General features: G+C 44.1%; 1 protein-coding gene across 1 annotated transcript; it reads right to left on the bottom strand.

Annotated features, from left to right (window-relative positions):
• Nucleotides 1-8,206: 8,206 nt before the first annotated feature.
• Nucleotides 8,207-10,096, bottom strand: LOC146367387 (zinc finger protein 335-like). The gene is made up of 4 exons (XM_084912944.1): nt 10,085-10,096; nt 9,929-9,988; nt 9,177-9,279; nt 8,207-8,916 (listed from the first exon to the last, which is right to left on the bottom strand). The coding sequence occupies exons 2-4, from the start codon at nt 9,986-9,988 to the stop codon at nt 8,795-8,797; spliced, it is 285 nt and encodes a 94-aa protein (XP_084769070.1). The 5' UTR covers nt 10,085-10,096; the 3' UTR covers nt 8,207-8,794.
• Between the last annotated feature and the right edge of the window lie 5,441 nt (nt 10,097-15,537).

The following is a 15,537-nucleotide window of genomic DNA, read 5'->3' as shown; positions in this document are numbered from 1 at the left end:
ATGGCCCAAAACGCCCGTTGACCAGAACTTATAGAGTCTCAGCCGTGATGAAGGTAAGTCAGCTATTTTGGGTGTAGAAGGTGAGGCGCGCCATCTCCTACAGTCCACACACTGGTGCTGATGTTTTTTAATGGCTTGACGTCCTCTGAGAATCCAATAGGTGCGCCGTATTTCCGCGAACAGCCTCTCTGCACCTGGATGAAGGAGCTGGTCATCATAAGTTTTTATGATGAGCTTGGTCAGGGGATGTTCAGCTGCTAATACGATGGGATGAATACTGTCTGGATCTAAGTCGGCGGCTCGACGGAGGCGGCCTCCGACTCTGATGAGACTGGTAAGACTGTCATATTCAGGGGACAGCACGCTAAGACGGCTGTCTGAGCGGACTGGGTGACCGATCTGGAGGGCTCGGGCCTCCTCTGGGAAGCTGTCAGTCTGAGCCGAGCGAAGCAGCATGGTCTTGGTTTCTAGTTGCTCCGCTGCTGTAATAGGAGCGTCAGCCGCCCCGTGTTGGGTCTGGTATGTAGCAGCAATCAGCTCATCTAGCGTGGCATACTGTGTTGGATCCGGTAAGGTCGGGGATGCAGAAGCGTGCCCACAGAATGCAGTCTTCCTGAGCTCTGCCTCACTGCATGCCGGGAACTCTGTTGGCAACCTAGGCCAAGTGTCAGTTGTTTGTGACAGGAAGGGTGGACCATGTGACCAGGTCGGCGAGATGTTTCCCTCTGGTGATGTCGTCAGCGGGATTGAGGTCAGAGGTCACATACCGCCACTGTTCAGGAGATGTCAGCTCCTGTATTTCACAGATTCTAGTCCCCACAAATACCTTATAGCGACAGGAACTAGACTGGATCCACTGCAGCACCGTTGTAGAGTCTGTCCACAGGTAGATCGACTGCAGGAGAATGGTGAGCTCTGTCTGGAGTAATTTGGCCAATTGGGCTCCTGTGAGTGCTGCGCAAAGCTCCAGCTGGGGCATTGACACCTGTTTGCGTGGGGCCACTCTGGAGCAAGCCATCAGGAATGATGTGGCGATGGGCAGTTGTTGCTCGATTACTCGGAGATAAGCCACAGCCCCATACGCCTTTTCTGATGCGTCACAGAATATGTGAGCCTCGTATGTCACATTGCTGGAGTTGTGAGGAGGAGCGTAGCAGCGGGGAATGGTGACATGCCGAAGGTGTGACAGTTCACCTTCCCACTCAAGCCAGGACTGAAGTAGATTCCCTTCGATGGGCTCATCCCATCCTCTCTCTGTGCTCCACAGGGCCTGTACAATCAGCTTGGCCCTTGTAGTGTAGGGACAAATATAACCTAGGGGGTCATACTGGGTAGCTAGTACTTTGTACACATTGCGCAGCGTGACCGTAGAGTAGGTTATAGGGCGGTGCTTATATCCCAGGACATCTGTCGGGCAGTGCCAGCTGAGTCCTAATGTTGACTCTTGTGGGTCGAGACTTTTGAAGTTCAGCCAAAGCTCGCAGCTCTCTGATCTAGCTGAAGCGGGCAGGTGAGCAACTACTTCGGGCACGTTGCTCGCCCACTGACGTATCTCGAATCCTCCTTGAATGAGTAAATCTCTCATTCGGTCGATGAGCTGCTTTGCCTCTTCTGGGTTGGACAGGGACTGTAAACAGTTATCCACATAGAAGGCTGTGTGGACAGAGTCACAGATGTCCTTGTGGGTGTCTTCGTGCTCCCTTGCATGTCTCTGTAGGGCGAAAATAGCACAACAGGGGCTACATGTCGTTCCGAAGGGCAAAACTCTCCACTCATATACGTCTGGGGGCCGGTCAGTTTCACAATCCCTCCACAGAAACCGTAGCAGAGGACAATCCTCTGGGAGCAGCCGAATCTGGTGAAACATGGCCTTGATATCTCCACTCACGGCTACAGGGTGTTGGCGGAAGTGGAGTAATACCCCCAGCAGAGTGGGGCCCAAGGGAGGTCCTGGTAAGAGGTAGTGGTTCAGGACGGCCCCCTGAAACTCAAACGAACAGTTGAAGACCACCCTAGCTTTATTATTGTGATGTACCATGTGGTGGGGTACATACCATGACTCAGAAGAGCTATGTGTCTCATCTGGGCTCAGCTTAACAACATAACCAGAATCTACTAACCTGTGGATCTCCTGGCTATATGTGAGGGTCAGATCAGGATTCTTGGCCAGCTTACGTTCGGTAGATCTGAGGAGGCCTTTTACTGCTTCAGGAGAGACACACATCCGTGGAAAGTCCCTTCTTCTCAGCAGCGGAGTGGCGTATCTCTTGACACCGTCTACTGGGACTCTGATGGTCTTCGTTTCCAACATAGCTACCGCCTCTCTGTCCTCCTTTGACCGTGTGACCTCCTTCTCTGTCCTGTAGGGGGGAGCATCTAGTTGCCACAAACGCTTCACATCTTGATGCAGGGCCTCTGCAGGAGAAAGGCACATGTTCAGGCACTGCAGGTCCCCCTCAGATGTAGGCATACTGCTGGCCGGCCCCTGGATGGCCCATCCGAGCTTGGTACAGATGGCTACTGGCCCTTTGGACGACCCCCGAAGGACGGGACGGACAGGGGTGATGAGATGAGCGTTATCTGAGCCAATCAGCACCAAAGGTTGGACCTGGTTAAATCCCTCAATCTGGACTTTCTGTAAGTGAAGATACTTCTTCTTTAGCTGTTCAGCTGGACATGACTGAGTAGCTAGGCTCAGTTGTTGGGCTGTGAAGGCATGTGTTACTTTGTACCTCACTTTGGGCTTAGCCCTTGGTGACACCTGAAATGAGACAAAGCCTCCCTTCATCTGGATTACATCTCGACGGATAGTTCTCAGTGAGAGTGTTGCTTCCTCCTGTTCCAAACCTAGAGATTTAACTGCCGCTGGAAGCACAACAGTCTTCTCTGAGCCGTCATCGAGCACAGCAAATGTGTCCAGTGATTTGCCACCATGATGTAGTTGGATTGGCACTACCTTAAGCATAACATGACCTGAGTGACTTGAATAGTCTAGGTAGACCATACTAGTACTCACAGTTAGTATGTTAGGGTCCCGCTTCTTGGCCTCAACCAGGTCATGGAGCACCGACAAATGCTGGTCACCACAGGTGCTGCACGGCTTCTTCAGAGTACACTGCTCTGGAGAATGTTTACGGCCACAGCGCCAGCATTTGGCCTTCTCGGTAATCCAGGTAGCCATAGCTTTGAGGTCTAGCCTTTTGAATCCATCACAGCCATTCAGATAATGCTCTGTCCCTTCGCAGTATGGACAATAAGGTTTGAACTTCTGTTTCTTCTTAGGTTGGACTGTTGGATCTGGAGCTGTAGATTCTCCCTCCTGTTTTAGCTTGGCTTGGGCTGGATTTGGGCTGTAGTAGATGGAAGCAGATTTGTTGTGTGGCTTGAGCCCTGCTGAGGCTTTGAGTAGGTTCTTCTCTGGACGTAGCTTGTCCCGGGGCATTTGAGAGGCTTGTCTGGATAGCTGAAGGACTTGGGATTTCCGTTCGAGCCATTCCGAGAAGTCGTACATATTGTACGTTCGGCTGCTGCCACTGCGGATGATCCCCCGGGTGATACAGTGCTCGATGAAGTTGTCCCTGTAGTTCAGAGGGAGCTTGGTAAGCAGTCTGTCCACATGTGAACCACAATGAAGCTCACTGGCTGCTACTTCATCCATGGTACTGAGAAGCCCAACCAGGCTGGACACCGACAGGGAGAGGTCTTCAATAGCTTGAGAGTCTCCGGCTCTAATAGGGGGGCAGTTTAATATAGTGCTAAGCTCACTCTGGACTAACTGCCTTGGCTGTCCATACCTCTGCTCTAGCGCCCTCATTGCACTAGTGTAGGGAGTGCGGTCGTGAATGTAGCGCTTGGCTACCTGTAGGGCGCTGGGATGCTCTAGATGATCTAGTAGGACCTGATACTTGTAATCTTCTCCCAGATGAGAATGTGGCCCTAAGGTGCTGTCCAGCCCTTTCTTTAATAAGGCGAAGTCACTCTCTCTCCCCGACCGGAAGATCACCAGCTTAGGCTTTGGAATGCCATATGAAGACGCCACCATCATCTCCATCAGGTTTGGTAGAGGCGTTCCTGCTGGGTAAGTTGTGGCAACCTGTGGATTATGGTGTTCAGCAGAGGAAGATGATGAATAGTTACTTCCTGAGGGATAAGGAACATAGTACTTGCCTGCTGGATCAGGCAAAGCTTCAGGATGCAGTATGGTGGGCACAGGGCGATGAGCTTCTGCCCACTGTGATGGCTGGGTCACAGGCGCTGGTGGACGTGAAGGTTGCTGCAAGTACCCAGGATTAGCTGGATGTCTGACTGGGAAGACAGGAGGAGCGGGATGTGACATCTGCTGCAGACTCACTGGATCCACAGCCTGTGATAGCTGGTGCACTGAAAGATGAGCATGTTGTAGTGGCTGATCAGCTGGGGATGCAGGATGTAATAGCTGCACATGGCCTGGCCTGTTTATAAGGAGCTGATGTTCCGATCGCTGATATGAGAAGGGTTCAGCAGTGCATCGTTCAGGTCTCCTGAGTGGTGTCGATGCGGCTACATAAGTGGCAGGGTGCAGCACTGGCTGAGTGTGAAGGCTCACTTTACGAGGAGGTGATGGAGCGGATGTTTCCACTGGCATCGGCATGTTTGCAGGTGTTGTGGTGCCCTGCTCTGAGGGTATTACTGGCACAGTTAGTGGCTCTGTGGTATCATGTACCACCTCACTGCTAGGTTGTAGTGGTGCAACTTCTGTTATGGAGGAAATACGTTGGGGTTGTTCTAACGCTCCTGTTTCTGGGGGAAGAGGACTGCCAGGTTTAGAAGCTTGCTCCAAACGCTCCACCCACTTTAGTAATGTCCCACGAGTTTCCTCCATAGACACTTGCAGTTGAGTCATGTGTTGGAGGACACTGTTCCAAACTGATTCCATCTTCTGCCATCTCTCATCCTCTTCATAGTCGGAGCTGCTTGAACTACTTGGAGCTCTAGATGGCTCGGGTGGCTCAGTTAGGTTGTGCTCATAATCCACCAGATGTCCTGGAAGTTTCTTCTCCCGCTTTGGACGGGGGCTACTCGATGAACCTCTATCCTGAGGGTTTGCCATCTCATTAACTCAGCCAAGGCGAATCCGGCTCGAAGGACCACTTGTAATATTTGTTTGCACTGATTGCCGATCACGCTTCAACTGAGTTGTCCTCGGTCAGAAGGAATGGTACTCCACAGTGATGTAGTTCCAATAACTTTAATAAGGAGGTGGCAGATGACATCAACAGGATGTACAGCGTTGGTAGGGAGGCATTACAGTATTCACATGCAGGTAAAGGGGGTGTGAGTGTGTATATGGGTGTGTGTGGTCATCTATAAACAGAAAGAACAAACATTTGTATTAACCACTATGGATAGCAGTGTACCTCTTATACAGTACTGTGGGTTCCCAGCGTAATGTTATACAATCTGCCATAACCTCATGGCCACTAGATGGCACCCTAAGACCATAAATGAATTTCTGGCTCGTCTATACATTGGCAAACCAGACCTCTGCAGATTACAACGATTCAGAGAATAAACATAGTAAATAGTTACATCCACCTACAACCACAATGCTTGACAGTAAGTCGTATATGGAATGAAATATGGGCTGAACACAAGGCTGCCTGTAGTAGGCCAAAAAAACGCATCTTAGCGATAGCAACGGGACTAGCTTCTTACGTAGCAAATTACACAGATAAAGTCAAACAAGCATCACTCTCATCTTACAATACTCACATGGTAAGCACGCACACAGTATTAACTCACACAGGAATGCAAGTAAATACGTTACTCCTCCGAACACGTTCCCAACCGGAAGTACAGATACCGAGGTGCATCATGGGTAACGTAGTCTAAAACAGTTACAGTGAACAAGCGGACTTTTAACAGCCGCCCCTGTATTTGTATGCAAATACACTCCTGCTAAAGTCCTATTTTGAAACAGTGTCAGTTGAGTCCTCAGGAACTTTGGGAAGTTCCACCAGCTTAGTTACCGGGCGAACATAGGTACTGTCTTTAACTTTGACCTCGGCAGCTCGAACAACGCCATCAATCCCTGGGAAGACTTTGGCAATGGTACCCACAGGCCAAAGGCCTCTAGGCAAATTACAGTCCACAATCATAACAGCTCGTCCCACAGCCATGTTGTCAGTGGACTTCCTCCATTTCTGTCGGAGTTGCAGTCCTGGGAGGTAGTTCTGTATGAACCGCTTCCAGAAGTGGTCGCTGATGACCTGACTGTGCCTCCATCTTCTGTTCGAAAGAGTGCCTGAGGGGCCGTAAACTGCCTGGGGTAGTGCTGAATCATGCCGCCCCATCAAGAGAAGATTTGGTGTGATGGGATCTGGGTCAGCTATGTCAGCCGATGCATAGCCGAGCGGCTTTGAGTTCAAAATGCCCTCAACCTCTATGAGAGCTGTGAGTAGGACTTCTTCCGCCACAACTTGGTCCTTCAGGACTACTTGCAGAGCTGACTTGACTGCTCTGATTTCCCTTTCCCAGGCTCCTCCGAAATGAGGAGAGTGTGGGGGATTGAAGCAGAAGTTGATAGTCTGCTTGGCCAGTTGCTGCCTGAGGTCCGGCTCCATGTTTTCAAACGCCGTTTGGAGTTCTCTGTGCCCACCTCTGAAATTGGTCCCTTGATCAGACCACATCTCGTATGGCTTTCCTCGGCGTGCAATAAATCTGCGTAATGACATAAGGAAGGAATCGGTGTCAAGACTAGGGAGGAGATCAAGGTGCACGCATCTGGTTGTAAGACACTTGTAGATAATTCCCCAGCGTTTCTCTCTTCTACGACCTATCTTCTCATCCACCTACAACCACAATGCTTGACAGTAAGTCGTATATGGAATGAAATATGGGCTGAACACAAGGCTGCCTGTAGTAGGCCAAAAAAACGCATCTTAGCGATAGCAACGGGACTAGCTTCTTACGTAGCAAATTACACAGATAAAGTCAAACAAGCATCACTCTCATCTTACAATACTCACATGGTAAGCACGCACACAGTATTAACTCACACAGGAATGCAAGTAAATACGTTACTCCTCTGAACACGTTCCCAACCGGAAGTACAGATACCGAGGTGCATCATGGGTAACGTAGTCTAAAACAGTTACAGTGAACAAGCGGACTTTTAACAACGTGTGTGTATATGTGTGTGTGTGTGTGTGTGTACATATTTTACAAATTAAATAGAGTAAAAATAAAATAAATATATGAAATATACAGAGGTTGGTAGTTGGATATTGTGCAAAACAAGTGGCATTTATATACAGTATGGAGTGCATAGTGTTGAAGTTCCAGTAGTGAAGGTGAGGTGTCTATGAAGTGTTCAGCAGTCTGATGGCCTGGTGGAAAAAGCTGTCTCTCAGTCTGCTGGTACGGGACCGGATGCTGCAGAACCTCCTTCCTGATGGAAGTAGTCTGAACAGTTTATGGCTGGGGTGACTGGAGTCCTTGATGATCCTCCCCGCTTTCCTTCATCATACAAATTTCTAATTTTTACAGTCAAAATGACTAAAACTTCATGACTTGTTTAATTACAATACAGCACAGATAATGCTTTTCAACTAGAGAGATGCATGTGGTGAGAACTACTAGGAAAAGTTTGTGTGTCTGTGTGCGGGGTTAAATTGTGGAGTGGATTAGCGGCTAAGGACGAACAATGTCCAAATATCCAGAAATTTAAATCAATGTGTAAACATATGATTTTCATGCAGTTCAAGGATGGGGCCAGCATTAAGCTACAGGAGGTGTTTTCAATATGTCCAATGTGATAAGTTAGCATTGTTATACAACATATTATATACACTCAGGACGAAGCTACATAACTTGTCACAAAGCTCAAATCATGCCCAAGGTTCTTTAACATGACAACACGTTCACTGCACTCAGATGACCTCTACAGTCACCAGATCCCAATCCAATAGAGCACCTTTGGAATGTGGTGGAACAGATTTACATCACAGATGTGCAACAACCATGCGATGCTATCCTGTCAACAAGGAGAAAATCTCAAATTTTTCCAGCACCTTGTTGAATCCATGCTATGAAGAATAAAAGCAGCAAAGGGATCCAACCCTGTACTAACAAGGTGTACCTAATAGAGTGGCCAACGATTGCATTTATATAGATAGGATATGTTAAAGCAGATACGGACAAGATGAAATAATTCCGAGCAGACACATTAAGGATTACATACATGTATAAAGTGATTTATTTGGTGTCAGCTTTGAACATATTAAACACTTTACACTCATCAAATCAAAACATGTCTTCCATTGCACAACAGAAGACACATGCGAAATGTATGTACATAATATTATGTAAAAACAATATTGTGGCATTTTATTAATTAACTTATCTGATTACACATCAAAAATAAAGCGTGCCTTTTCATTTCATTCCATTCAAAAACTGAAATGTTCATTAGGACACTTTCAATAACATGAAATAAGCCATTTTATCATTTTTAATAACATTGTCTTGCAAATGGGAGCTGTTGGGGCACATGTACACAATTCGGTTTGAATAATTAGAGAAGAGCCCAACGTTCCAGTACCTATGAATAAATTAGAAGCACTGCGTACAATAATTGAAATTTACAAGAAGCTGTTGATCTTGACTGATGCAGCCGCCCCGAGCAGGTGATGCTGGGCAGGAGATAAGGCCTTTTTTCACTTCACTGCCAGCTAGATGCATAAATAAGTTGAGGTCACTGTTCTGTTAGCTCATAGTGGTTTGTATTGGTCCTACTCTTGGCGCACTAGTATCTCTATTCATTGGAGAAAGTAATGACATCATAGTGGATGCCCTGTTGCTGCAGCTCTTCCAGTTGCTCAGGTGTAGCCTCAGTGTAGACTGTCTGGGTCTGTGTCATGGCTGCGTCTGCTACGGCTGCAGGAACAAAGATCAGAGTTCATACTTTTCAGCTTTATTTATACTGAAGCTATTATTAGAAATAAATTATATTTTGGCAAGTTTTAAACCTACTGATGATGTTTGTTTATCACTTTCAAAAATGTCTGCATTTAAGGAATTACTTACTGGCTTTCCTGAAGAAACTTTATCATATATTTGGGACAAAATTATAAGAAATTCATAAAATCCAAAAACTTGGAATTGAACATCAACTGAGCACTCTCATAAGAGCCAACCTGTGACAGCAGAGTGGGCAGCAGCCTCCAGATCTGCATTCACGATTTGTTGATCAGAGCTGACAGGTAGGTACTGGATCTGACCGTCGTGACTTACAGCAATCTACAAATAGAACAGAATAGAGTTTATTTCAAACGTGAAAATAACTGAGTTACAAGAACAAAAACTTTGTAAACACACACAAAAAAAACCAAGATAAAGACATCAAGTTGTCATGAATATCTCTGCATCCCACACAATTATTATGCTTGAAAAGGAGTAGGATGAAGTTTACACTTATTTGTTCCCGCCCAATTTGCAAATCCATGTTCAGTTTGGCATGTAATCAGATAATATACATGTTTAACTATATACAAGTTTACACTCATATACAATACACACAAAACAGTTTAAGCTCACAAACCAAAATGACTAAATAATCTATTTTATATTTGTTTTTAAATTTGAGTTATGTTTGGACATAATGATATTTCATTTGTCTATAAAGTTTGACTTAACTTTATAGAGAATTCCATGTATATGATTGTGTATGATTCAGTTGCACTAGTTGTGAAGTTGCTCAATGTAACCAGTTAGATACTGGTTCCCATCACTTCAATTCAAAAATACAAAAGCTTCTAAATTTGGATGTACAGATGATTACACACTGAGAACAATATTGTGAATACTTTATTGGATTTCTCCAAACAGCTCCCACTCCATCCTACACAGAGGTCCTTTCAGCATGTTTTAGATCTTAAACCTGTCTCACCTGTTGCTCCTGAACAATGGTTCTGTCATGTTCGTACTGGATTATCTGTCCGTCTGGCATCTGAGGGCCAGTCACAGAGCCAGTTACAAATGAGACAGATATTCTCACTATTAAATACTGCATATATATGCACCGTTTAGGCAGTTAAACACTTACCTGTATGTGGTTGCCATCTTTTAGAAAGGATTATTAGATATTTGGGGATACTAGCCATAAAGAGGGTCTCGTACATTTACGAGCATCAAATGTCCTGGATTTCATGGTTTCAAAGTTTAATAGGTCTTTGAACTTCATAATAAAATTGAGTCCATTATTAGCAAAAAGAATTTTAAAAAAGAGCAAAAAAATGCTTGATAAATAATGATTGTTTTAAACTTAAGCTTTGTAATTGTAGCAGATTTCATTATGTGTGTAATTTTTTATTTAGCCCCACAGTAGTAAAATCCATAAATGGGAGTTAGATTTATTACTAGTATTTTACACAGCATTCAGCTATAGTAACATGTTCTGCATTTTCCTACTTCACCATGTGATCTGAACAGCTGCACTGTCTTAATAAATTAATAACCAAACATTTCTCAGTAACCAATAACTAGATGGAACAGCACAGTATCTAAGAGAGAGATCAGACAGTGTTTGAGCTAAAGAAGCTGTGTGTTTCTTTTGGGGGCTTTTTGTACACTGATCCACCACCGTTTTCCTATAGTACAACGCATATCTAGGTTCACGTTCAGATCAGAAAACCGTTTCAGCTGCAGGCATCTACTGCTGTAATTTAAACAATCACCTCATACGCCTCATGTTTTACACGTCTATAAGGTGAGCTTGCTACACTGCACATGAATATTACGTGATATGGTATGACTAGCTCATGTTCAAACATTGAAGATACTGTTCAGCCATTTTGTTTACTGGGTAGTGCGAAATGGCTGAGTTACCTGAGCGGGAATCCACTAAAGCCAAAGAAAGAATTTTTTTTTTTTTAATTAATTACAAATACCTTATAGGAAAACCTAAGAAAAGGTTGCAGAAGCACAGAAACAAACTGCCGTGTACGTTATAGTGTGTAAATTCAAAAACTGTATAGAGAGAATGGCGCAATGAAAACAGAATAAGATAAGATAAACTTTATTGAGTAGAATATAGGCAGTGAGAGTTTTGTAATTAACTTTTAATTACGTTTGCCAAAGACAATGACAGTAAATTAACCCAGTTCTACCAGCTTCTCTTTTCTCTAATACAGTAGAGTGTGTCTGATCTACTAAAAATCCTCATACTTGACAACACAATAAAACACAAGAAAAATCAGAATATGTTTGAGATTAGGATTTTTATTTGATGGAATTGACACTTCATTGCATATACATTTGCCTCCCGTTCCTTTTGTTGTTTTAGGTTAATACTTTAAAAGGCAATTTAAAAAATTAAATAACGTGAGAGTTATGTCAGGTGGCATTGTATGTGTGTGAAAGCTGTACATTTCTCCTCAAATCAATGTTTTGATTCAGTGTGTCAACCCATGTGGTAATTTAAATTACACAAATGAAGGTTTAGAGTACTGCAGTCTAGTAGGTATTGACTCAAGCAAGATTTAAAAAGCATTACAATTTGATCATGACCCTAATTCAGAAAGCATTAATTTTTTCCTGCAAAAGAACACAACCTTCAGGCTTTTTCAGCATTGTCAGTTTGTGCAAAGAATCATTTCCCACTACATGTACAACAGGTGAAAAACAAATTCAAATAAACAAATTAAACCTCCCAAGTGTTTTTTTTTTTAAATTACTATTATTTTTCATTTCCTAAAGATTAATTGAAAGGTCCATGGAGTTTGGAGGGTGAGGACCCAGGAAACCGCAACAAGGAGGAGAGGGACAGAAAATGGCAAGTCACAAAGGAGGCCTTGGAGACCATGATGAAAATGTCCGCCTCACTCAGGCTTTTTGCTTTAGACTTTCCATTCTGGACCAATCTATGTGCAGAAATGTGCCTAAAACCCTAAAAACTGTTAAACTTACCACAGATATTCACTTAGTGTCTATAATAACAACATTTAATAGTTTCATGAATTGTGTTCATCTCATACCCAAACCACCTTTATCAAATTCTACTCTAAATTCTGCTCTAATACAATACCAGTACTCATGACCAGAGTGCACAAATGCAACATTGTTTTTTCATACTTGACAACACAATAAAACACAAGAAAAATCGGAATATGTTTGAGATTAGGATTTTTATTTGATGGTAAATCTATTTTTTTATGTCAGGTTTTTTTTTATTTCATTTTGTTTTACTTTGATGCTATAATGGATGATTTTAAAAGATTATATAGCATCGCAGCAAAACAAGAGTCTCCTCAAGGTGCTTTATAATGTAAGGTGAAAACCCTACAGTATTAGCAGGAAAATACCCAACAATCAAAAGATCCCCTTTGAGCAAGCACTAGGCGACAGTGGGGAGAAAAAACTCCCTTTTATAAGGAGAAATCTCCAGCAGAACCAGGCTCAAGAAGGGGCGGCCATCTGCTGCGACCGGTTGGGGGTGATGGAGAGACAATATAGGGAGACAAGATGAAATATACTTCTGTTGGCCAATTACATTGTTTTTGAATAAATTATTAAATGCTTCGAGATCTTTAAAGAAGCATTGTAGTGTGTGTGTGTGTGTGTGGGGGGGGGGGGGGTGAAGCTGGTCTTTTAGTCATCGCTGCTGCCCTTAAAGCAGCTCCTAAACGGCTTCATTAAAGCTTTTCCCACTGCTCGAAAGAACCTTGTAATTTTAGACTTCAGTGGGGGATTGAGTACAACCTCAATAATCATGTCCAGGAGATCCAGAAAAAGTTCATCAAAAGTGCAATCATCTGGTGTAAGAGCCAAATGTACAAACTGATCTGCAGAGTCAAGCTCCTTTATAAGGGCCTTACTCATTTTCTTTAGCATCCGCCGTTTGTTATTTTTAAGAGCACTCAGATATCCTGGGATTCTGACCTTATCTAGTAGCAGACCTGTAAGACGCCTGGTGATCGCTTCGTATTTTTCTATATTCAGAGTGTTTGTGTAGAAACGACATTTCTCCAGGAGCTTATCTAACAGACAGTTACTGAAGTCTCTGACAATTTTCTCAGACTCCTCCTGTAAGTTTTTAGAGGTTGATGGCTGACTTTGAGCTTCTGTAAGCCCAGCTTCAGTGATTGGTTCAGGCTCAGGGCTGTTTTCTGGGGGTGGGCCCTGCTCTAGTACACTCACGCAGGAGACTGTTTCATTTTTGGGAGGACAATCTGGACGTAACTCTGGTTCAGACAGTCTGTCACTTTCTTTTTGCTCTGTTGGAGTCAGTGCTCTTAAAATCACATCCTGGATGTCTCCCACGGCACCAGAAATCTTGTCACTTTGGACAGTTTGATCCAAAGCATCATTCTCTAACCACAGAAGAGTGTTTTGCAAAAACTTTTGCACTGAGTCTTCTACAGTCACATAGAGGACCTCGGGCGAAAAGGGTAACTCATCTGTTGGCTCTGCAGACCTAGAGATCACAGAGTCTGAAAGACATTTTCCTGATAGCATCACAGGGAGTACATATCTTTCAGTTGACTGGAGATGGTCATACACTTTATCTGTCAACTCCCTGGAAAACATCTCAGTTTCCTTTATCTTTTCCAGGGGGTTCCAGATAAGGTTCAAATGTTCTGGCCCGTTTAATTTATTAAACATTTGTTCAAGAGTGGGTTTGATGGTGTTATAATCAACTGGGGAAGAACTTTTAAACATGCTATCCATCACTGGTGTGTTTACATAGCTACAAAAAGAACTGTAGTTGTCCATACAATCTGCTCTCTGATCATCAAGAGACTTGACCGGTTCGTGGAGACAGATGAAGAACCTTTTGTTTTTCTTCACCAGGTGTTTTATCTCTCTGATCATTTTGTAAAACTGCTTTTTGACAAAAGCGCAGAAGTGGTCTTTGTGCAGCTTTTGGTCATTGCTTTTTCTGGATGGGATGCATGACGCGAAAAAGTTTTTCACCTTTTGGATAATTAACTGCACATTAAAAGCAGGTTCGCATGAGTCACATTTCTCACTAGATGTGACATCTTCACCATCAAAAGACTGCAGATGATCAATTATTGTGTTTACAATGTCAGCTGCAGCTATTTCTGCTGACGTGCTGGGACGCTGGAGACTTTCAGCTGTCTCAGCATCTGTGCACTTCTCTATTTCTGTGTCATCTTCGGCATTCGAATACTTCAGAGTGTCAAGTATTGCATTGACAACATCAGCCACGATCACTTCACCTGGGGTGCTGGAACGACTTTCCGCCATCTCTCCAGTTTCACTTTCTTTTTTCTCTACAGGCGTCATGTCATTTTCATCCTTATTGTCCTCTGTGATTCCTGTGTCTGTGCTCCATTTGGTGAGAGCGCTGCTCACCTCCTCAACAACCATTGCCTTCTCAGAGATCTTTGATTCAGTACTCTCTGCTCTTGAATCAGACGAGCTAGGGGAACTAGCTGTGCCGCCCTTTGACATGCACTGGCTGCTTAGCTTACCTGCACATTTTTCCAAACACGAGGCTGCGTGAGAGACCATGCGTCGAAGGTTTTTTGTGGTTGTCATTTTTCCACTGACATAAACGGCCGGATCTGACCGTAAATCCGGGTTGTTTAAGAGTAGAGTCACAGCTGAGTTGACCTTTTCTGAGATCTCCGATTCAGTCAGTTTTGTCAGCTTCTTACTGGACTGACAGTTTTCATGGGGGATGTTAAGAGCGATGCCAATGCTGGTTGAAAGAGAGTCTCCCAGCGACGGAGCTATTTTTGCCACAGGTATGCTGATATCTGTTTGGGACAATTTGTCTGTCATTAACTCCTGAAGTGTGGGAAGTGCAGATTTCAGGATGCCGGTAGAAACTATCTGAATGATTTCGATTATCATATCAGCCACTAATGCTTGGAGATCAGAGTCCCAGATTCCCTGTTCAATCATTCCCCATTGTACCTGGGAGAACTGATCGAAACACTTGGTTATAGCTGGTAAAATATGCTCGGGAATAATGGGGATAGAGCCTGTAGTCTGAAATTCAGCCATTGTGGACGTTTCTGTTTCAACAAAATTATTTGAAGGACTTTGAAAATCTAAGTTTCTAGAGTGCGACGATCGCGGTCTGTACATGTCATTTACTTAACGCTAAGTAGTAGATTGTGAGTCCTGGCGGGTTCTATATAAGGGCTCAGTTGACTGTAACGTCACGGGCACATCGAAGCGTTCGCTACGTCACAGGCGATCAAAGCGTTCGCTTCTTCACGTCGCACGCATGCGCACTGTCTGTGTTTTGAACTCCCACGCACAGGCTTCCCGACTTAAACCGCTAATAAATTCTTACATACACATCGTGTTGGTGTAAAATACAGTATCTGGAAGCGAAAGGACATTTAGCCTCGTTATTTACTCTCTTAAAATGCACAACACCCATATATAAAGTAAACGGACGGACACTGCAGCGAAACGGAGCTCTAATCTCCGAGTGTACAACCTCTGGACCCAGCGTGATCATCACCTGTTAATATGCTAACATGACTAACGCCAGCATCACTGCACGTAGCTCCGCTT

Source organism: Perissodus microlepis, chromosome 18, assembly GCF_051167445.1.
Source record: "Perissodus microlepis isolate ML-2025 ecotype Zambia chromosome 18, ASM5116744v1, whole genome shotgun sequence".
In the NCBI taxonomy this organism is placed as follows: Eukaryota; Metazoa; Chordata; class Actinopteri; order Cichliformes; family Cichlidae; genus Perissodus; species Perissodus microlepis.
This window is presented reverse-complemented; position numbering and strand designations above follow the sequence as displayed.

Excerpts from the sequence above, each read along its gene's own strand:
- LOC146367387 (XM_084912944.1), bottom strand. The coding sequence starts at position 9,988 with ATGCCAGACGGACAGATAATCCAGTACGAACATGACAGAACCATTGTT. Across the intron at positions 9,280-9,928 it reads CCATTGTTCAGGAGCAACAG|ATTGCTGTAAGTCACGACGG; the intron begins GTGAGACAGGTT and ends TTCTATTTGTAG. Across the intron at positions 8,917-9,176 it reads TGCCCACTCTGCTGTCACAG|CCGTAGCAGACGCAGCCATG; the intron begins GTTGGCTCTTAT and ends TTGTTCCTGCAG.